This window comes from Triplophysa rosa, linkage group LG11 (assembly GCF_024868665.1).
Source record: "Triplophysa rosa linkage group LG11, Trosa_1v2, whole genome shotgun sequence".
NCBI lineage: Eukaryota > Metazoa > Chordata > Actinopteri > Cypriniformes > Nemacheilidae > Triplophysa > Triplophysa rosa.
Window position 1 is genome coordinate 4764507 of NC_079900.1, and position 24250 is coordinate 4788756.

Below are 24250 nucleotides of genomic sequence, written 5' to 3' on the forward strand. Positions count from 1 at the left end.
ACATAACACATGTTACAGGTGAAATGTAGCTTCGCAGAGACTAGGCACATGCACCACTCTTCTAAACAATGGTAACCACAAAACTGAAAAATATGTCAAACTCTTCTAAGTATCTAAGAGAAGTGAACATTAAACACTAACAAGTCTTTAACTTTACTAAAAACATATAAAATAATCATATTTTTAAAAAATTTACTCTCCTAATGCAGTCTGACGCAAAGCATGCTGGGAATTGGAAATCCTTCTAGACCAATTGTTGAATTAACATGTTTAAATTAAGTAAGGAGCAAATAAAATTTTTGAGTTTTATTCAAGTTAATCAAAAATAATCATTATACTTTACTCAAAAGTAAAAAAGTGTTTCACGAACTTAAAATATTTAAGTAAGTAGAACTTTTTTATAAAATTAAGTTTACATTACTTAATCTGTTTGATTATTTTGAACATTTGGGTTTACAGTGTTGGTATTAAACCTTGGGTTCGGCAACATTTCATTTGTATCATTTTGAAAAGAGGTTAGCACCACGTTAAACCCTGAACTGTGCTGCAACAAACAACCAATCAAACGCTGGCTCAGTGCTTACATCATACAATTTAGCTGCTGTTATTAAACCAGTGTGCATCTGGAGTGCTATATTTGTCTATTTAAAGTTATCAACCGCATGAGAGAATGCTGACCTAGGTTTTGCAAAGTTAGTGTGAAATCTCAAACCCGATCAGGACGGTCAAACATTACAGTATAAAACATTATTGTTAGCACGGGCAACACAATGAGGTCCTCTATGATACACGAATGCAGATTTGATGTTGACAGACGCAGACCGCACGTGTACGAAAAGCACAATCCACAGTGAAAGCCATAAATCAGAAGCAGGATTCAGGTACAGGCCTCTGTCTGCCGAGCGATGTGCTGCTGTATCTGATTCTGTGAAGTGTTGCATAGTTGGACTTCTCTACCGCAGGCCCTTGGTGAAGCGGCGCCAGTGGACCGTTTCTTTGGAGAGACAATGTCCTTTTCAAAGTCATGTCGAGCCTGCTCTGAATATTAGATGAGCTGTGGGCGCGTTTAATATCGGCCGTGCTTCCTGAAACCTGTTTGTCTCTGGGTTTACTGGAGCTTTTGTGGGTGTAATTGGTTTTTCTCACTTCAATCGCCTTCCCGTTTAGAGCTCCATTGGACAGAGACATTTTGGCTGAGCTTTTATTGGGAAGCGTTTTTCCGTAAGCCACCTCCGTACACTTCCCATTATGCAACTGAGCGGCAGCATGCGTCGTGCCTGAAACGCCGCCATCTTTACACCTGCTGTCCTCGCCCTTCCCAGCAGCCACCTGTGCTTGAGTCCTGTTAGCAGCTTGGCTTCGGATCCTTTTCAATGTGGAGTCTCTGGAATGAGATGCGCTGTTGGAACCATTAGCGCTCGAGCTGGTCCCATTGGGAAGGCCAGTAGGGGAACCCCGAAGCGACTTGCCAACCTGAGTGCTGTCATGCTCCTGCCTGGATAATTTCGAGCTGTTCTTGGCCGATGGGCCACCGGCTCTCGAATTGCAATTAGAAGCGATGTTGTTAAAGTATGATGGAGGCCTGCTCTGGCCTTCAGGCAATCGAGGTGAATCTGGACCTTGATAGTTTATTCGCTCCACGCCTCCACTGCTTCGGCTGGGGGAACTGAGAGCGTCGTCTTCACGCGGCTGAGCTTTGACCTGCGAAGGACTAGCTACGATGCTAACTATTGGCTCCTTGGTACAACGAGGGCGTCGACCAGACTCGAGGTACTCCACCAGCTCGTCGGTTCCTGTTTGTGGCGGGGCGGTCGATGGTTTTCGGCGGTCCTTGGAACCAAACGACCAGCGAAGCGGAAGGACTTTGCTCGTCTTTGATTTGGAGTTGTAACGCATACTCAAGCTCTGGCCACGAGTGGTCCTTACAAACGGCGATGAGACATTTCCATCTAAAGCAGAAAATGAGTGATATGTCAGTGATATGTGGACTTATGTAGGTTTAACACATATTCTATAACAGAGGTCACAGCAACCCATTTATTTTTCAACTTAATGGTGGGAAGTAAAAAATGAAGAATGAGAATGAAAAATGAATTTTTAAGTGGTGACATTTTTCTCAACTTCAGTAGTAATGTGGCAACTTTCATGCCAAAGTGTTATGATTAAAATTGCTCATCCGTTCTTTTGGAAATACATACTTCTTTATTCCTATTAAAAACGGATTAAAAATTGTAATTGTAAAGGTTGAACGTCACATGACCAAAAAAAGCAGAAAATGTGAACGGCATTATGAACAGCGTTACTGATGGATTTTTTTGAGGTATTCAGCTAACCTAAATACGTAGTTCTCTTTTTGGTGTTTTTATTGTTCAAATGTCAGTGAGAAGAAGAAAAATAGAGAACTTACCGTTCAAAAGTTTAGGATCACTTTACTGAAAGTGTATTTTGTGATCTTAAAAATCATTTGATCTACAGGCATTTGCTTATATATTTGAAATTGACCAAATTACGAGTGAACATATAACTTCTTTTGTTAGAAAACAAACATTTTACTTAATAAAGGAGTTTTGGAAATGGATGATTTGGAGTGAATAAGGAGCAAAGGACAGCCAATAAGAGCCCAGCATAGATGAGAATTACTTCAACACTGTTTAAAAAGCATCTCCGGGCGAGACCTGAAGATAAAATGCTGATAAAATGACGATTCAGCAAATTCAAGGCAAATAGTAGCGACTTTGAAGACAAAAAATATAACATAGCGTTGAATTGTTTTTTTAAGTCAACATTAATGTTTAAGAAAAATCTTTAATAAGGAATGAAAAAGTGATTTTAACACACAAAAGACTTTGATGAGACCTGTTTTTCAGTTTCTCGCATGAGATGTTCTGCATAAAAACCTAACAGTGTAAAACTGTAAGACACGCATTTATTATCGTGAGGTTCAGTTGCAGAAAAACAGAGTTCACTTACCAGCGTCTTCTTTAGGAGGTTCATGGATGACGGGAACGTGTGGGGTTTGAGGTTCAGGGGCTGAAGATGAGTTGGTCAGTTTGTTAGGTGGTGTAGAGATCAGACTTTCTGCAGTCAGTCTGGCGAGCCAGTGATCTGATGTCGAGGAGGAGATGGAGCCTGTGGTTTAATAAAATAACTTACTGTTAGCCAAAGAAACATCTAATAGTTATAATTCTTCTGGCTTTCTGACGATAAACTGAAAAGCTTGTTAAACCCACGAAGAGACAAAAAATGAGGATTACCAAATACAATAAAATGACATAATATTAGCCGAAATAAAATTCATTATTATTCAGAAAAGAATGATCTCTGAGATAAAATTTAAATATTGAAATAGTCTCCCGGCAAAATGACTCATTTAAAAAAAAGCTAAACATAAATACAAGAATACAACCACCAGAATAAAATTCCACCCTGCTGTTGAAGTTTATCAGCTTTCCTTTTCCCCCCAAAGTGTTTTCACAAAGCCGGCGGTCCCACAGAGAGCGGAATTCAGCATCAAGTTAGTGAAAACAAAGCCCACCTGTGAACATTTTTAACATTTTAATGCTTTAACGTTTTGTTTTTACTGCTTTAAGGAATTCTTTTGTTCGGTTTAGCCTTACTTATTTCTTATTTTACTTATTTATTTTACATTAAAGAGACAAATCCCCCCCCAAAATAAATTCTGTCATCATTTACACACCCTCAGGTTGTTGCAAACCTGTATATTTTTTATGTTCTGCTGAACACAAAGGAAGATATTTGGAAGAATGGCAGTAACCAAACAGATCTCACCCCCCATTTATTGCCATAGTAGGAAAAATAAATACTATGGGAGTCAACGTGGGATGCGATCTGTTTGGTTCCTGCCAATCTTCCAAATATCTTCCTTTGTGTTCAGCAGAACAAAAAAATGACAGGTTTGAAATAATCTGAGGGTGAGTAAATGAAGACAGATTTTTCATTTTTGGGTATATAACCTAGCCCTTTAAATTTCAGTTTTACGTGACAGACCTACTCAATTTGTATTAGTTTACATATAGAAGGTTTAAAACGTTGTCAATTCTGTAACCAGTTTTAGGGCTGTCAAACGATTAATCGTGATTAATCGCATCTAGAATAAAAGTTTGTGTTTACATAACATATGTCTATGTACTGTGCATATTCATTTTGTATTTATAAATACAAACACATACACAAGTATACATATTTAGGAAATATTTACATATATTTATTTATAATTACCAATAATTGAAATTATATGTATATATATAAATGTTTATTAATTTTGAGATTTTTCTTAAATATATGCATGGATGTGTATGTGTTAATAAATACAAAATTATTATGCACTGTACACAGATATATATTATGTAACACAAACTTTTATTCTGGATGTGATTAATCGCGATTAATCTTTTGACAGCCCTAAAAAAAACAAAACATGTTATTGAAAATTACATGTTTTAGGAATGACTCTATTATTTAAATTTTATTTTCCTCCCAAAATATGGTAATACTGTATTGTGAACCCATGCACTGTACTCGGATTGTGAGTTGAGTGTACTACATAAACATATGCAAGAACATGTTATTATGTTCACAATGTTTGCTAAGAAGAGAAAAGCATGTTAAACTAACTGCTCTCTCTCTCTCTCTCTCTCTCTCTCTTAAACACAAGCAGTCACCTCCTGTACCTTGATCCAAAATCTCTGACACGGTCAGGCTAAGATTCATCGCAGAGATAATCGACCGCCGGAGAGCATGTCACACTAAGTGGCTCCTTAAATTGGTCTCAGACCGCCAAATTGTGCCAAAACAGTCCAGCGTGCAGCCGGCTTAACACTGCAGTCAAAACAGTGCATCTCTTTGCTTGACATTGAAAAATGGTGAGAACATACGATACGTTCTCCCAAACAGCAATACGGAGACAAAAATAGCTTCTCTTATATTACTCGGGTTGCCTTAATGTGATACATTTAAGTAGATTGATCATACCACACACGCTGAGCACCGTAGCATTACTTTTCAACCGATATATTTGTGATAACGTCTATGCATTAACGCTCCGGGGCACTACTGAGGAATTCAATTATGTACCTTTGATCGAATCAAAATGACAAACACTGAAGGTCGGTGGCAATATTCCACGAATGTGATAACCGTGAACTTCGGTGGCCATTTCTGAACTATTGCTTGAAGCTATTCACAACAGTTCGGAGTTATCTCGACTTCTTAAAACTAACTCTGCTCGGGAATGTAGCGGCTGATAACGCTTTCTATTCCCTCAAACCTTCTGAAGGACAAACTCTTTCTCATGGCTAATTGCACATCTCTGATGTTTCACTGACAAAATCATAACGTAAGATTACACGGGGTTCAACATACTGTACTTTACAGAACAATTTAGAGAAACATTGACACCGTATCGTGCCATTTTATAGGAAAGAAGCAATACAATCAAATCCTTCAAATGTTAAAATACAAGGCTAATATAGCAAACCATAAAACATGCAAACGGTATTTGTAATAATTGTGTCTAACGTTCCCATAATTCCCTTGTGAATTAATTGTTAATCTCTGCGATAACAGACTATTCGACATATCAAACCTATTTTAATTTGCTTACATGCACTTCGTAACCAAAGCTGTCATTGCACCTCTCATTGTTTGCTTGGTGCTTTTAAACGTGCCGTCGCATTTTCATTACCTGTCAGACGAAATTGTGCTGTCACAGTAGATCTAATATGTTTCATTTTACAGAAAGAAAGCAGGCAGTCACGCAGCATGTGGGGGTCTAAATGTGTGGCAGGTGACCTGATAATCACCGGCTTGTCCTTCCTGGAAGTGTTTTGTTCCGGTTGCGAGTGTGCAGCGTCGACTCTCGACTGGCGCTGAATACATATTTCATTTTAGCATTTCTGTGCTCATATTCAGATTCTGCACATGTGGTTCACATAGAGCAGTTGAAAGCGTCTCAAGCTTATCTAAAGGCCCCTTGAAGGCAGCCAGCCGTTGGCTGTGTCTCTACAGCACTCAATTGTGATTGTAGTGGTAAACATCAACGCCACAGAAAGTTCTGTGTGGAACGCCCTGCACCCAGGAGGCTGAGATGCTTGCAGCTAAAAGGGAGATTTTACATCTAAGGATGAACTTCTGCTATGTTTGCTTAATCTGAATGAGTAGAAAAGTGCCAGATGTATTACATAAGTTTCTCAGCTACAGCATATAAACTTAAAGTGACAAATGAAAATTCTGTCATCATTTACAAACCTGTATGACTTTCTTTCTTCGGCAGAACACAAAAGAAGATATTTCGAAAAATGTTGTTAACTGGACCCCATTTACTTGCATTGGTTTTGTGTCCATACAATAGAAGTAAATGGGCACCAGTGCTGTTCGGTTACCAACTTTCTTGAAAATATCTTAATTTGTGTTCAATAATTTCATTTTTGGGTGAACCAATGTATCAGTTTAAGAAAATAGATGAAACATAAGTAAATACATGCACTTCGTAACTATCCTTTTAAAACATCGATGTCCAAATTTTCCAAACAGTTTTGTCAGGAAATAGAGAAAAACACTGTACTTTTAAAATAAATAAATACTTGTCGAAGTTGACAAGCACTTTTGATTGGTTATTTGTAGTGTTGCTTTCGTCAACGAACATTATGACTAAATATCGTCGTCAATGAACCTTTATCACGTGACGAAAACGAGAAGAGACGCAACGTAAATGCTGGTCATGTGACGATGACTATAATTAAATGTATAATTTCGTCAATAATTTTGTTGACGAATAAAAACGAGACTAAATGTGGTTTACAAAATAAAAACTATGCTAAAATGTCTCTTCATTTTCGTTGACCAAAACGAGACGAGTCGAAATGTTATAACGTTATTTCATCCCATTTAGTAGCGTTATTATAATTATTTTGCAGAATTTCTGCTTCCTGTGTCTCACTTCAGGGGCTGCATCAGGTCGCACTGCGCAGACGCAGGCGACGTCACTTCCTCAAGCCCCACTCGCGGCATTATTTAGAAGATGCAGTTAGCTTAAACGACAGTGAGTTAGCTTAAACGACAACAAAGTTAAGTCTGACACAGAGAAAGGGACCGATGATGGCCGTAAATTCAGATCAGAACGTCTTCCGTGTCTGGAATGGATGTATTCTTGAGTCTATAAGGTAACAATAATATAATAAGATAACTTTGTTTGAAATAGGTTTGGCTAAAAGAAAATTTTGGTTTCGTCTATACTACTAGGTACTTATACTATATTGACTGGGTTAAATAGAATTGCATTACTAAAAAGAGACTAAAATACAATTTTCATTGACTAAAACTAGAGTAAATGTCATCAGTTTTCGTCGACTAAAACTAGACGAAAATAGTCATGGATAACTCTGACTAAAATAAGACTAAAATGCTCAGACTTTTAGTCGACTGAAACTTGACTAGACTAAAAAGAGTATGAACGTGACTAAAACTAATAAAAACTAAAATGACAGCATGACACAAAGACTAGACTAAAACTAAAATTAAAGCAGGCCGCCAAAAACAACACTAGTTATTTGTTAGAAAAACTCAGCGACGAACCTATAGTGTGACCAATAACAAGGATTTATGGCAAAAAAGGACCGAAGGACAGCAGCGTTTCGCATATTCTGAAGAAAAAATGTGTTTTAAATGATACGAATGTGCTTGAGACTCGATGTATAAAACGTCTTCTGCATCTCTCGAGTGAAAAGGCCGCCATGAACGGTCATGAAAAAGACCAATCGTAATTCATGATGCGTTGTGAATTATATATCGTCCTCTTCAAAATATCCTAAAAGTGAAGCTTATAGAAATTTGCCAAGAAATACAAAACAACGAACAAACACACATGAACTTAACTGCTCATTAAAGAACCAACAATAAAAAAATGTAATATGATGGCACTTGTCTTACACGTCTTCTCTTAAATAAAGTTTCTGGGTGTATATATGAGTGTACAGACGTGTAGGGAACTCTTCCGGAAGGCTTAACTCCACACATCAGCGCTTCTCGATCAGACACGAGTGCTCACCTCGCAGGGAGCAGCTAGCGGACCAGGTTGGAATGGCGTCACGTCTCTGGTAGAAGAGGATGTATGCGGCGCGGGTGCACACTTCCCCCTCAGGCACCGGATCAGCGCTGCTGTCATCGTAAGAGTACCACCGCCCGTCCACTGAATTCCTGCAGTAAGCTGCTCGAGAGATCACACACACACCATTCATTTGATCATATCTTGTATCATTTGCATATAAAACACTCAGGGTTGTAGCATTCTTGCTAGGACTTATAAAGTATAAGATCATTTCAACTTCATATGAATCGATAGATACCGTACGGTACCAAATTGGGCAGATTGGTTGGCGTTCTAATGAGGCTTGAATATAGTTTCATTCCTGCGGCATGAGCTGTCTCCTGTTGCATGGCTGACCCTTTTTCACCTGCCTTTCAACTTTATTTCAGATTCAGCAGCTGGCGGATCAGAAAGCGGAGGTTGCTGGACCAGCACCTAACACCTAACGTGATGCATGCTTTCTGCTCGAAATAATTGGTGCAGAGGTTTGACAAGTGGTCTCTATTATTATCTTGCCGAAACATGAAGAGGAGTCACATTCCTGGAAAACTTTCAGGTAGTTTTCCCTGTTTGCTATTTCATGACTATGGACAAGCTCGACTGTTGGCGTGGCATATTTTCAAATCAATTTCTCTCAAGCAGAGCTTTGGAAGTACACTCACGTTTTGAAACAAAAAGATTTGCATAATTCTTTTAGTTAAAGGAGTAGGAAGCAGAGGATACAAACATGCACGGTATGTGGAAAATACAGCGTTTTTGAACCTTAAATCGTGTTTACACATTGCATTACATCTAAAACAGACGATAATAGTCGTTTTAGCCATGTCATATGACCCCTTTAAATCATCTTTACTTGCACTTGATCCCATGTACTGTAATTAGACACAACATCTAAATTTGATTTCAAAATCAAATTTTACACTCGCAAGCCATCCGTTTCTCTACCGCTCACACATACCCGTGTAGTGGCCTCCGTGCATGCCTCCGTGATGGTTACACACCGCGTACAGGTCGTACAAGACGTCTGCCGCTCGTCTGCTGCTCTCGGACTGTTGTTTGGAGCCAGATGGCAGCCGGGCGCCCGTGCTCCTCTTGACCACATGCCGGCCCATATCGAGACCCGCGAGGGGGAACTGGACCTGCGTGGAGAGCTTGTTGCGCTTCTCTCCCACCTGCCGGAAGCGTTTGAGATGGAGGATGAGGATGTCGGGGAGCGTCCAGAGACTCAGCTGCACCATGCCCTGCTGAAGTTGCTTACAATGAGGGCACTTCCATGCGTCGTCTGGGGCCAACTGAGTAAACGCGAGTCACGTCAGGTCATGTCATACAAAGCTTGTCATGTCCTAAACCAGTACAACCCACTAAAACACTGCTCATTTTTCATATCTAACAAAACGACAAACATCAGTGTTGTGTTTTAATTGTGTGTTTCTTACTTGTTCTTCTTTGGTGTACAGCTCGAAACACTCGTCCAACGTGCAGCTGTGTTGCTGAACGTGATGTTGCTGTTGAGCTCGAACGCTTTCCGAATCTTTTACCACCTCCTCCTGGATATTACCAAACAGGCTACACAGACAGATGACCTTGGGTCATTGCTTTGTTGGCTTTAGAATGACGTGCAGACAGATTATATGGACTCTTTCTCATGTTTGTATAAGAAGTTAATGATGTTACCAGTCTTTGATACGGTGCTCCCACTCAACCATGAGCTTCACGTGTGGAGGTCCACCTGAGCCACACAGTTTCAAAGCTCTGAGACGACAGAAAAATAACGGAGAATACTCTCGCATACATGAACATATGAGGATATCATGCATGACTGACCTCAATAAAAACATTGTATAAAAGCACTGAAAAATAGATAGTGTATCTGGAATTTCATGATGAAGATGAATGTTTTATTGTCGATGAGAAATTCGTCTCCATTTTATTCATGCAGCTTTGAGGGAAATATGGAAATGCTCCCTCATCTACAATAGTAGTTCATGTCCAATGCTGCATTTAACCGAAAAACAAAGCTTTAACGTGTCCATTTGTCAACTAACAACTAACTAGATAGTTTTCATTCCATGTATACTGCAGTATGAAAACAAAGGTTGTGTAGCTAAATCACAGACCAAGAGTGAAGAAGAAACACGGAAAAAGGTGAACACACAGATCGAGAGAACCTACAAATGAATCCCAAGCTGGACAGTATTAAATATTATTATTGGACACGATGCAGATGGATTCTGACGAACATTTCAATGCGCATAACATGACAAATCCACTGTTAGCAGGGCTCTATATATTGTCTCATATAGCCTGGATTCAAGCTGAAGCTCTTGCGAAATGTTTAACTGAATTCGTGCTTTATTTGGAACATGAAGCGTAATGCAATAATAATGGATTAAAGTTAAGCATTTTCTTCCAAACCCTAGGCAAATGGCTTCCAAACCTTCATCCGAACTGAATTGTTGTTATTGATTCCCCTTGGAAAGATGAAGATATCACACACACACAGAATATTACCTGTCCACCGCAGGGTGGAGAAGTGGCCTTCCATCTTGAGGATTTAGGTAGCTGTAAGAAGCAGATCCCCCAACAACACGGATCCTGAACAGCACCTTGAACTTCTGATGAAAAGGATTTTAGAGACGTTAGCAGGAAAAGAGCAATAAACACTGAGGAACTCCTCTGGATTTTATCTTTGTCTCTGAGATGGAGGTTTTCAAACTACATGATGCGAGGGACTCCCAAATATGATGAACCTTTTGTGAGGACCCTCTTCCTAAAATACATATTCATCTATATATATATACACCTGTATATATTTTATGAAGAAACATTTAAAGGTGTCATGAACTGGCCTTGTTTATTGTTTTATACTGATGTATGAGGTCTACTTATGACGTTCAAGTGTTTTTTTTACATTAAAAAACATCAAAATCAATAAGTAATAGGCTATTTTCTATCCGGGTTTTGAGGCCGGCTCGACAAACGCTCGGTCATTGAAGACTTGGAAGTAAATGCCCACTGCTATGATTGGATAGCAGTTTGCGTAGTAAACTTAGTTGGAGCCTTCTGTGAATTTGATTAGACACGTAATGTTAGGTTACACATTCGCCCTATTCGCACGGGATTAGTATTATCTGGGGACCTCATGTGATTTAAAAATGACCTCCCCACATCAGTATTTCATGTGGCGCATTCGCACGGGATAAATGAAGCCTGTGATTTTACTCAAATTTACTGACTTATTTCCCGGATGTGATGGAAAGGCTTTGCGTATAGTTCGTATAGCCTATAGTTGTATGGCGTTTAATGATAAATGACCGTACCTGTCAGCATTTGAGACCCGTGATCGCGAACCGGACAAAAGATCACCGCGATCGCGGGTCTCAAATGTTACGAGAGTTTCCATGATAAAGAAACAAACGGGAGACTCCCGGTAACTTATGGATATACACCCGAAATAATACCAAAACACTTCAAAACAGACTCCATTATTCGCAAACGGTGGATAAAACCTTGAAAAATGATATATGAGCCCGCCAAATCGCAGAGATGCCGATTCGCACGGGAATAATATTATCACAGGACCTCGGTGTTCGTCAAAATATGGTAGGTCATTTGTGGGGGAATTTTTACTTTACAAATTACAGATATGGCCGATTAGCACGGGATTAAGATCACAGACAACCTCTGCGATTATTACAAATGACTAGAGGTCCACAGGTAATACTAATCCCGTGCGAATAGGGCTATCAGGGCATATCAAGCGATCTCTAACAAAGCAATAGTGACGCATAGTACAAACATGTTTTACGGTTCCAATATCGACGGCACAGCACTGCTTTTTAATTATTAATAAAAGTCTTAATTCATGACACCTTTAAAATGTGTTAGATTAATACTAAGTGTGATATAGCAAAGATACATATAACATATTAAATAATTGACTAAAAGAAGAGTAATGTTGAATGTATAAATCTGAAAAGAAACCATTTTCAATTCAAATATATTTGTACTGTAGCAATTTTCATTACATCTTCTTTACAAACCACAGTGAGTGAAAAATGAAACTGTAGTGAGAAAAACTCAATATAAAGAAAAAAAGAAACAATTCTGGAAAGTATGCATAAAGCGAGGCACTGACAGATGATAAGAATGAGAGGACTCTTTTAACCATAAGAAGTTAGAAAACCATCTTTCGTCTTGCTAAATTTCACCAAGCCTGTGCAAAAATTATGTTTTGGGTCATCTCTCTTTAGTACTTTTCTGGACCTTGGCAAAAACTGACACCATGGTTTCGATGAGGAGACCTGGAAAGCTCTCGCATGTCACCTAAATATCTCTATTTGTGCTCCGAAGACGCCGGAAGTTCTCTAAACATGTTTCACGTCACGTGGGTGAGTAAAAAATCACACAGAGCTGATTTTTGGGTGAACTATCTCTTTAAGGACCAATGAAAAGGCTACATTATAAAGCCGTGGATCTCAACCATATTTTTAAACCAAGCAATATGAAACATCTTGATGAACAGAATTGATCTTATTTTAATACATGCTGGCTCGGTTTCACAGACACGGCTTAGCTTAAGCCAGGACTGTGCCTTAGATAAATTAAGATATTTATGTCGCTTTTATAAAAATGCCTTAGAACAGAGTTTTTAAATGTCCTGTCAAGTCACGTACCACTAGGGGTCTCTTCAAGTACCACAGTTTGAGAACCACTGCCTTAGACGAATACATTACTGGTGTGCATCTCGAGACAAAACAGTGGCACTGATATATTTTAAGATACTTTTGACACTCAATTTGATTTTTTTCACTTATCTGTGAAACCGGGCCGCTGTGTCCTATTTAAAGTTATTTTAAATCATCTTGGGACTTTGAAGGGGGAAGTAAAGTGAGAAACAATGCAGATCTCTCACAGACCCCCAGGGGTCCACAAACCTGACTGATGATGCTAAATGTAGAGAGAACTGTAAACTGACTGGTGTTTTATAAAACACCCTGCAGGGGGCAGCGTATAACTACAAAAACCCTACAAGAACAAAACGTTCCAAAGAACGCTGTAGAAACTTTTGAGATCTGATAATGTCATCAGGCCCCTACAAACTTTCCTGAAACATCATCTTGATTTGTGACTCTTGTGTTTTTTTGTAATATCCACTTTGCATGAAGTTTTTAGTGGGCTTGGCAAAGGATCCCCACAATGCATACAGTATCAAGTGACCAGCTGCTGAGAGCAGCAGCCAGCAAATCACTTCTGCGGATCAGATTGCAGCCTCGCCGGACAAAAACGCCGAAAACAAAGAAATCTGAGAAATGGAGATGAGGCTCTTCTATTTAGATCCATATTATCAGATTCAAATATTTCTGCTATAAAACATATCATCTAATATATGTATGAGGTAATATACATAATCAAGAACACACATACTGCTAAAAACATGTATGAATTTTGATTAAAGCATCTGCCATGAAGTATCTGCACAAAATGTTCATAAATATATTTTGGGGAAAAAACATGTGATAATTGCATAAACAATAAATGTAAAAGAACATTTGTTTTGTACTTGTAAACCTGCATAATGACAATTCGGGTTCATTTAATCTAATCTGATCTAATTCATGCAGGAACATCTCTGTATAATCAAACAGAAGACCATCTGTTCAAAATTTGTATTTTTAATGCGTTAGCATCTTTAAAGTACAGTTAGATGTGCCATATAAAAACAAGTGTGCTGTAAATGTATTCATGCATGTGTTTACATGAGTGTGATGATGTATTACCTGTGCTTGTGATCCATTGATCATGAGATAATAGACTTTACTGAGGATGCTCTGCTGTAGCTGCTCCCATGACACCGATCTGTCTTCTCTCATCAGAAACGGAGGACCAAACCTGCAGGCACACAGACATAATATTAGTGTAATGTTAAGGTAATGTTAATTCGAGTCATATTAAAATATCATAAATAGTTCACCATAACATTAAGGATGAATCTGACTGAAAGCATCACTGATTCACCATAAAAAAAACTTTTCAATAGATGCTGTGATAACATTGTTATTGTGAATTCTTCTGGACACAATAATCAAGTCGTATAAACTCTACAGTTCAACATCATCAGCAATGCCCTTGAAACACACACCACCCTTCTGAGTTTTTTTTTGTTTTTGCTGTGGGGGGGTAGTGATCACATTTCCACACAAATCCTGTCAATAGGACCCATACAGAATGAACAAAAGAGACGAAACAAACAAAAGAAAGCAGAATGTGACAATTGCGTAGCTGAAAACAAGTATTTCATGACAGAAGGACCATGAGAGCAAACGCACAGATTCTGAGCTCAGATCTGAAACTCCAGCACTTTGATGTTTGTCTGACTGACGCAATGACAGAGTTTTCACCCAATTAAAAACATATGAAGTATGTGTCTGTCTTTCTGACAATACTTGATTTCACGTCGACTTAAAAGATTTGACATACTAGAGAAACATCATGATTCAGATTCCCATACAGAACACTAAACCTGTCGCATAAAGGTGACCTTGGACTTAAAGTGATACTTCACCCAAAAATGAAAATTCTGTCATCATTTATTCACCTCCGAGTTGTTCTAAATGTGTTTGTTCTGATGAACACAGAGAAAGATATTTGGAAGAATGCTTGTGACCAAACAGATCTCAACACCCATTGACTCCAATAGTAGGAAAAAAACAATGGTAGTCAAAAGTGCCCCAGAACTGTTTGCTGTCCTACATTCTTCAAAACGTTGTCTTTTGTGTTCAACAGAACAAAAAAAATGGTAATATTTATACACATTTGGAACAACTCGAAGGTGAGTAAATGATGGTTGGGTGAAGTATCACTTTAAGATAGCAGGTTTCTAAAATTCGGTTTAACTTTAGCATGGATACCCTCGGGAAGAACAAACCGGACAGAAATGTTCTTCAGGAAAAGATGAAACATCTATACACACTTACAGAAAATCTTCACTGTTTAATGCTGCAAAAATATTCAGAACATCTTTATGATCTTTGGCAAAGCTGATCCTTTGGCGTAGAAATCTGCATAGTGCAGACCGTCAACACTATAATCTTCTTTCTATAATCTTTCCTGTAACAGTATCTCTAAAATGCTCTACAGTGGGAATTTCCCAGCAAGTTCCCTACTGTAAGTTGCTTTAGCTAAAACGAGTTAACTCCTGGTATGTGAAAATCTTAACCATGATTTATTGTGTGGGGTTATACTGACCCGACATGTTTGATGATGATTTAACATGATAAATGACTCAATTTTACATTGTTGTTTGCTTTTTGGGCCGAGCATCAAAACAAACTTGTAGCCAATCAGCAGTAAGGGGCGTGTCCGCTCATGTTGAAGGAGGTAAGAGAGAGCAAGCGGGCATTGGAAAGACTGTAGAAAGAGAGATGTCTTATTTATTACATTAAAGTAAAAGGTTTGTGGATTTTAAGTATAAAACGAAGGATAAAAGTCATTTAATATTATCAAGACTTTGCAGCGGAGACGCGTTAGGACCCGCGGGTCGTACTATGGCGAAGGCTTTCCAGCAGAGAGAAATCGCTTACGGCACCTTTAACCTACCTAATATTAGAAATAAAATTTCAGCTTTATAACTTTTTGATATCGAGTTTTTTGACCACTAGAAGCCGTTGATTCTCATAGATGCTACCCATTTTTAAATAAATAAAAAATCTCTTGTTCTTGTTCAAATGATTTTCATGTATTTATGTTATCACCATACTGTATAACTGTATTTGCTGACTATTTTCAAGACTCAAGGTTTATAAATACAATCAGGATACCTTTCAGAAGATGTCAAAGTTGCTTTAGGAACCCCGAACATAACAGGAGGGTTAAAACCCTAATATTTCACAAAGCAGAATAACACTCATGATGGGCTGCAATTATGTTCTAAAACCCTGAGCAGTTATGTCCTTCTGAAGGACGGCTAGTCTGTGTAAGGTGACTCATGTTCTATATTTAGAAATTGCCAATTAAAGATCTCAGGAACACAACTGCACGAGCAAAAACTACTCAGGGAACGTCACTTTTGTCGGTCCTTGGAGAAAAAACTCACAAAGACATCACTGTCATTATAATGACATCTACACCCTCTATAAGAGAACCATATGTTCCAAGTTTCTCAGTTTCATTCAAGTATGAAGAGAAACACATCATAGGAGACAGTGAAACATATCGATTTCAGGAGCCCTTAGAGAATATTGATCGCTCTGTAACCATCACTGTCAAAGTCTGAGTGATGGACCGTGATGGTTTTGATGAATGTCAAAAGATCCCTGGGCAGCTGAGTAAAAGTAAATAAGGTGATCAGGGGCGGATTAAGGTGGTCAGGGGCCCCTAGGCTGCACTTTGGGTGAGGGGCCCCTAGGCTGCTCTTTGTATTTCACGTTTTTGTGCTCCACTAGTACTTTCTTTAGGACATTTTGCCGCTATGCCGTCTAGCAATAGGTCTATTTTTTGTTCGCGCTGAAGTAAATTTAAAATAAAAAAAAATCTGGCCAATCAGGGGCCCCTAAACAGGTTGGGCCCCTAGGCTGCAGCCTAGGCAAGCCTGTGCGTTAATCCAAGCCTGAAGGTAATATTAAACCAAACCAGCTTTACCCGCAACATTTGGATCCCGCCAACACGTCACCTCACAATAAAAGTCAGTTTGTTATACCTGGCAGCCTGCTGTCCCGCTTCGGCTGTGTTACAAACAAGCAGCAGGATCTTCGCCATCCCATCAGCCTGGTTCAGGAACTCTGAGGACAACGCTCCGGACGCAGCCAGTCTCTGACTCTCCGGCCCGGAGATAAATGGGGAGGACGGAAGACTGTGGTGGAACCCTGCGACGAAGGTAGACACAAGGACAGGTCACCTTGTAACTCGTCAAAATATTTATCGTCAAAATAATGTCAAACTTTATTGTGCTGCAACGCAAGGAGAAACACAGAGAGAGAGAGAGAACGAGCGAGCGAGAGAGAGAGGAATGGAGCACAGCAGATGACAGACTGAACACAGTAGGGTGGATCTGACACCAGCCCTCACAAACATACACTAAATAGATGTCATATGTTGTTTTCCTCCAAATAAATCATGGCTGGGCAGCAGGCATGTAGATGCATTAAAATAGCTCCCCAAATATAAAAATTCACAAAACTAAATCTTAAACTTTCCCAATGCGCATGTTCCCATTAGGCCTGCTTACAGCTTATAGCTAACAAGCATATGAGTCAAGCTAGCATAGCGACACTCAGTCACAGGCATCAATCAATTCGACATCTCGACAACCGGACTGTTCATTAGCGTATAATGAGGAGAAACGCGCAACATCCCAATGTCATCTTCAATCCTGATGAAGCCTCATTCAATGACTCACCATCAACATTAACCGGTGACATCATAACGTGTGATTTACGGGTAATCGTCTTGACTGTGATGATCGGCGATGTGCTCGTGACGCAAACACATTCAACCGAAAGGTCATGTTTCTATGATGCACAGATGGAGGGATGCTCGTGTATCTAATCAAGGAGGTTTTATGGCTCGGCATCAGTATCCCAGAATTCCATCTGGAGGTCTTTCATATCCGGTTTCAAAATGAAGACCGCTGAGGTGAGTGCGTGATGTCTTTAATCATTCTATGAGCTCTGCGGTCTGTGTATTATAACTCAGGAGATATTTAATTAAACACCTCTGCTCTCCACAGATGTCCTCTGGACACACAAACCTGAAGCCAAGAGAAAAATCCACTAAAAGCGAACAGAACCCGGTTTCACACGTGCCTTCAATTCAAGTGATATACTTGCAGCAGTGCTTTAGCATTTCAGTTTGTGAGCACAGATTTGGGCATGCTGTCCAAAGTCGATATAAAGCTTTGGGACACTGGTTTCTGTCAAAACTTGGTCACGACTGTCCACAACTAGACCTTTGTTTGCCCTGCTAGGCCCCTGTAAATCACAAAAAATCCTCTTGGGACCGGTTAAAAGTAAGCGCAAAAATGGATCAGTAAAGCTCTGAGAAAAGCTGTAGCTTGTAACGCAATAAACCAAATAACATTCATGTTTTAATTGCCAAAAGTGCTACGATATTTACTAGTTTCCTACTTTAAATATCCATAAAGATCTGAATTATGTTTGATTCCCACATGTACCTGAGATCCGTGCAGACCCTCCCCTGATGTAATGGGGCGGAGCTTGGAAGGCATAGATGATGTCACTGTCTGCTATGCTGGTCAGATCATCATCATCAAAGAACGAACGCTGGAAGCCCGTTGTGTAGATCTCGGTCAATATGACCTAGTGAGAGAATAGCGTCATGGTTTTATATCAAATCAGCATACCGTGGTATTCTTCGAGGTACCTTGGCTTGGAATACCGTTAAAAAAATTATGGCACAGGTATATGGAAATCATTCAGACCATAGTTATAAAAAGAAAAAAGTCAAATACCACATTTTGTGAAATATTAAATTAGAGTAGCATTAAAACCATGCAATACATTTAACTTTGTAGAACAAATCAGGTTTGTATCAAACAGGTCATTTAACTGTAGCTTATGGTGTGCACGCATGAGGTCTATCACCTGATCAGGAGAGATGCTGCCCTCGTCCGCCACCATCCTGCGCAAACATGCCAAAGATCCGAAGAGGGGCACAGCGAGCCCCACTCGCAAATACCTCTGCCCTTTATTACTGAACACCAAAGTCACGCACACCGGCCTGCAGACGGGGAACAAAATCCTTCTGTGATCTAAAAGCAGCTTCCCTGATAAAGAGCTTCTCAAAATCTTGCATTATAAAGCTTCAAAACATACGTAGAGATGAGATGGTGGTGATTACATTTCACATATCAAATGAATCACTAATACAGTATTTAATATTTTTAGACAATGATAATCACACACATAATGCATTGTGAATAATAAAAAAAGATATACTGTAAATAGGGCACTTCAAGTTACAGTGGGACGGGCTAACACTGTAATCTGATTGGTTGTTCCACTCCTTCCCTTGGAAGTTAATACATCCAATACGTTTCAAAAACGACACAATATGACCTAAAGGTTGAACACTCCAGACACTGAAAGAGAGGGTGGAGTCTCAAAGGATGCTAAAAGAATTCCTGGAAAAGAGACCGACTTCAAAAGTTTTACTGGCTTCTCGTTTCTGTTTAAGGCACGACTGAAATGAGTATGAACTTGACCAATATAACATATTTTCTACAGAATAATACAAAGCAAATGAATGCAAAAAGTTCAAAAATGTTTCATTCTGCATCATTCAGTGACATGTTCATCGGCTAGGTACAGTTATACTCACCTCGTCTGTCGTAAAGGAATGGGCAGAGAAATGCAGAGAAACGGATCGAATGTGTTGCTCTGCTTAAGACAATGAGGGCATGTGAGCGATGACCTAAAAAAGAGGAATCGAATGGTTAGTCACATAAATAGAAATACAACAAATAATACAAGCCACACAAACACAATGAAGCTATTAGGCGTTGTATGAGCCTAAAGGAAACCGGTGGAAAAGGGAAGTGATGTCACAGGAAGCGCAGGAAAGAATTATAGAAGCTACACAAACTGATGCTCAGTTGCAGTTTTTTGCATCATTCTTGCCACTCATTAACTGAATGCATGACTTCAAACCTACTCGCTCATCACCAGTCGAACCCGTAAGGTTTACAGGCAACACATTGGTTTAAAATATAAATTATAAACATAAAAGCAATTGTTTTAGATGACCCACATATACACACAAATGCACACACATTCTTCAGTCATATTCTGATTATTAGTCCTTGTTGCAAAGCCCCAACAGAAATACTCATATTTATTATTTGAAAACTGTCCAACATTACATCAGATGTGATCCTCTCCCTATTGGCACCTGCCAGGTGTGTGAGGCGGAGAGATAAATATCGAGAGGTGGATACAGAGAGTGTGAAGGGAAGCCCTGTTCATCTTCAGCCAGCTGACAAGAGTCATGAGAAGACTTAACTGCTGTCACTTTCATAAATCTGAGCTTTACGGCTGCTGCTCGCCCACGAGCGCCTTATCCTCGAGGAAACACACATCAGCTGCCCTTGTTGTCTGAATACAAACACTGCAGCTCTGCTCTACTTCTGTGTAGGTCTGTGTGGGCTTCAGGAAAGATGGCTCATCATAATACAACACACAATAATACAAAATCAACATGGCCCAGAACACAATACAAAATGGTGGTAAGACACCACAGTTACATAAAGAACATGAAATAAATTCATATGAAAAGTTAGAATATTCATATATTGTGAAATGTCTGTTAATAACAATTTCAAACGATATAAAAAAACCTTTCTAATAAGACTATTCTAATAGGCCCATCCGTCCAGTAGTCAGGTCTCTGTGGCCCCGCTTCCGATGCAGTAAAAAATTCAACAATTTTAAAAACTAAAAGATCATCAAACAATAGAATACTCATTTTAAAACACATGTATATAAATAAAAAAAATCAATTTGCATTTAGGACCTTGACACACCCAGCAGGGGGAGTGCTCATCCTGACAATGTCTGCACCTGCGGTCATTTAGGGTTTTACATTTCATCCCATACATGTAACACATACAAATACTGAAAATTCCCATACTGCCCATAATATACATAGTCTACTGCAAAATCATTCAAAACACAGCATCTTCCTGATCATGTGACCCTGTAAAGACATGAAGCTATGAAACCGCATGAGACCACTTGGGGTATGTAAGCTGCCCACCACAAACATGACTTCCTGTAAAGGAGTTTCCTTTTGTACAATTATCTCTTTTGTACAAATCAAAATCTCTATGTGTTCAAATACACACTGCTAAAATAAATCTGAAAGACCTTATGTCACTCGCCGTATAAACATGGAACTGTATGCACCGTGCACATCCAAACAACAGAAAGAACTTGTTCAATATTTGGAAGACGCTGACGTGAATCACGCTCACGCCCTGATCTACATTGACATTGAGGCCGAATGGGTGAGAGGCGAGTCATTTAAATTCCAAACAGGACATGTGAGCAAGCGCAAGGAATCTGGGGCTCTACTCTTAAGCTGCGACTGAAGCATTTTTAACTAGTTTATCCACAACACACGCCGCAGGACAGAAGGTGTCACCTTGTGCATTTAAAATCTCAGATTCTTTTTTGTTGAATGGTTAGCACAGCTCATCGCAAACAAAGAATGACAATCTGGGGTTGGGCCGATAGACGATGACATCGTCCATCGCCGATGGCTGATGGCTGACAGCCATCACGATGTTGGGCCGGCATCGTGATTCCCCTGCATGATGCAATTTTCGTCATCAGGAGGGTCCGTGGTTGTCCGCACATCCCGTCCGCGTATAGCACATTCCCAAGACAAATGTTGACAGCCGAGTCCACAGTATGACATTCTGCGCATGTGTCGAGCTCGTCCATTCATGCTTACCCGCAGTTGAGTAGGATTTGGAAGCTGCGCGACGCGTGTGACGTGACGGAGACGGACGTAGAAAGTGAACGCAAACAGTGAATCGTAGTAATGCGCTCATGTTGTGTGTGTGTAAACTTGTCAATGACGACCTGAACTGACCCGCGCAGTTGAATTATCGCACACACACGGCCTACACTGGTGGGCTCACGATCTACTCGTCTTACCACATAACAACTGGAAGAAATTCCATATTTGCAGGTCGTACATGTGCGAGTACTTGTGAAAAAAAATCATGCTGTCTTGAAAACTGGTCACAAAATATGTTTTGGTCGCAGTCTGGAGCACTGATATAATTGTTTTTAATGTTTTGGCAGATGGCCATCTAGCAAACTGATATACCACACTAATATACATGTCATCGTCCATCGCGATATTTCACTGTAGGCATCGTCCGATGCCAATTTGGTAGACATTGCCCAACCCTATGACAATCCCATCATTCCACTACTGAAAAAACTAGCTACACCAGCTCGACCAGCTCTGTTTTGAAACATGCTGGCTGGTTTCTTTATTCAAAACCAGCTTTTGAAACTGAAATCAGCTCAGGTTTAAAGACCTTTTTAAAATTCATCTGCTTTCTTTTGGGATCTGGGGACACCACAGATCCCACCAACATGAAATATAAAAATGAATACATATACATATCATTTAAATTATATATATATAAATACTGTATATACATGCAAATATTTCCTAAATATATACATGTATGTGCACTTTACACAACTCGTATGTGTTACACAACTTTATAACAATTTTGTCATGATTTACATTGATGAAACGACATCCTGCTATTGATGGAAAAGTACAAGAGAAAACATGTGGCTTCATCCAACAGAAGCAGTTGTTTTTATTACCGTTCTCAAGAATAAGACACTGAGTCACATTTAATCAGTGTTTTGGTTAACGTTGTCGTGTCCATGCAGATGCGATATTTATGTTTGCGTGCCGAGGCTTGCTGTTTGGTTGGACCAGGTGTTTGTGCGGAACTTTTTTGTAAGCAGTTGGGTGATAAACAGTCATTTCCGACACACGTCGCAGATCCATCGTAAAACAAACACAAAATGGACAAACTCGTCAGCCGACAGATGGAGGAAAAAGGGAGAGTTATAAAGAAATGTAATTATGTCTGAAACTTCAGGGGGAGCTGAGCAAACAGCTCGAGACAGGAAGAGTGATGCAGACTGCTCACATGTACCTCAGTGGAGAACAACAAGAAAAATGTACCTTCACTACACCAAGAAAAGCGAGAGATAAAGTGTGCTAGTCTGAAAGTTTTGCTCGTTTTTAAAATTGTACCTTCGTTTAGAAAGTAATTGCATTAAAATGTTTAAAAAATAAAGAGGAGTGAAAACGAACGATATATTCCTGTAGCTAAATTAGTAGGGCTGTCACAATATCAGATTTTCACTATTCGCGACTGTGGCCAAAATAATTCACGATAACCTTGTTGCAATATCTATTGAAATAACAAAAGTATAATTTTAGATTGAATTCTGTTTATTTGTGTTTTCTCTTTTGTCCAATAAATACAACTCAAAATTCAAGTTTAGGGAGGCAAAAAGTTTGTAGCTAGCTACTGTGGCTTGCCACCTTCAACCAGAAACCAGAGTGCATCCAAGATATAAAACATTGGATGACTGGTAATTTACTTCTTTTAAATTCCAATAAAACAGAAATATTACTTGCTGCACTGTTACTCCAACAAGTAAAGTTAAAGACCTAGGCGTTATATTAGACAGCAACCTGTCATTTGGAAATCACAAAAACAGCCTTCTTCCACCTTAGAAATGTTGCAAAATTAAGAAATATTTGCTGTAGTTGCTGACGCAGAAAAGTTTATTCATGCATTTGTGACCTCAAGACTTGACTACTGTAATGCACTACTTAGTGGTTGTCCTGCATCATCAATAAACAAACTACAGTTAGTTCAGAATACAGCTGCCAGAGTTCTAACCAGGTCCAGAAAATACCATCACATAACCCCAATGTTATCAACCCTTCACTGGTTACCCATTAAGTATCGTATTGACTTTAAAGTTCTTTTAATTACTTATAAAGCCTTAAACGGTTTAGCCCCTATATACCTACATAACAGAGTTTCTACCACACTACAACCCATCACGCTCTCTAAGATCTCAAAACTCCAGACTTTTGATAACACCTAGAATAACTAAATCCACCAAAGTGGGTAGAGCTTTTTCATACGTAGCACCTAAACTCTGGATTAGCCTTCCCGATACTATTCGAGGGTCAGACACATTCTCCCAATTTAAATCTAGATTAAAGACACATCTCTTCACTGCACTCAGCTGCACTCAGTTGCATTATGCCATTACTATTTTCCCTGCTTATAACATTCCTCTGTTGTCTGATATCACAAAATAAGACAAAATTAGACCTAAAAAGTTTCAACAAAGAAATTTCCTAAATCACAACTAATAAGCTCTCCCTATTTTTCATAAACATTTACTCAGTAACTTTTAATCAAAGTATCTTATTTTCTCCTGTAAAGTTGCTTTGGAACAATGCACATTGTGAAAAGTGCTATATAAATAAAATTGAATTGAATTGAGTACATAGTGTATCCAAATGAAACACAGCCCAATGGGGGGTTCACAAGCGAATTAAGCG

At 39.2% G+C, this 24250-nt stretch overlaps 1 protein-coding gene across 2 annotated transcripts in view; it reads right to left on the reverse strand.

The window, feature by feature from the left end:
* Positions 1–10: 10 nt before the first annotated feature.
* The window catches only part of usp43b (ubiquitin specific peptidase 43b), a 44494-nt gene continuing 20254 nt past the window's right edge, over positions 11–24250 (reverse strand). Inside the window, exons 4-15 of one of the 2 annotated variants that reach the window (XM_057346532.1) lie at positions 19442–19534; positions 18706–18841; positions 18276–18420; positions 16803–16968; positions 13885–13996; positions 10616–10719; positions 9779–9856; positions 9541–9670; positions 9063–9348; positions 8066–8224; positions 2971–3129; positions 11–1949 (exon numbers count right to left, since the gene is read on the reverse strand). In XM_057346532.1, the coding sequence (XP_057202515.1) occupies positions 865–1949; positions 2971–3129; positions 8066–8224; positions 9063–9348; positions 9541–9670; positions 9779–9856; positions 10616–10719; positions 13885–13996; positions 16803–16968; positions 18276–18420; positions 18706–18841; positions 19442–19534 (2653 nt within the window). In that variant the 3' untranslated portion in view covers positions 11–864. Of the gene's footprint in view, positions 1950–2970; positions 3130–8065; positions 8225–9062; positions 9397–9540; positions 9671–9778; positions 9857–10615; positions 10720–13884; positions 13997–16802; positions 16969–18275; positions 18421–18705; positions 18842–19441; positions 19535–24250 lie in introns of both variants that reach the window. The other variant, XM_057346531.1, reaches the window with a different exon arrangement.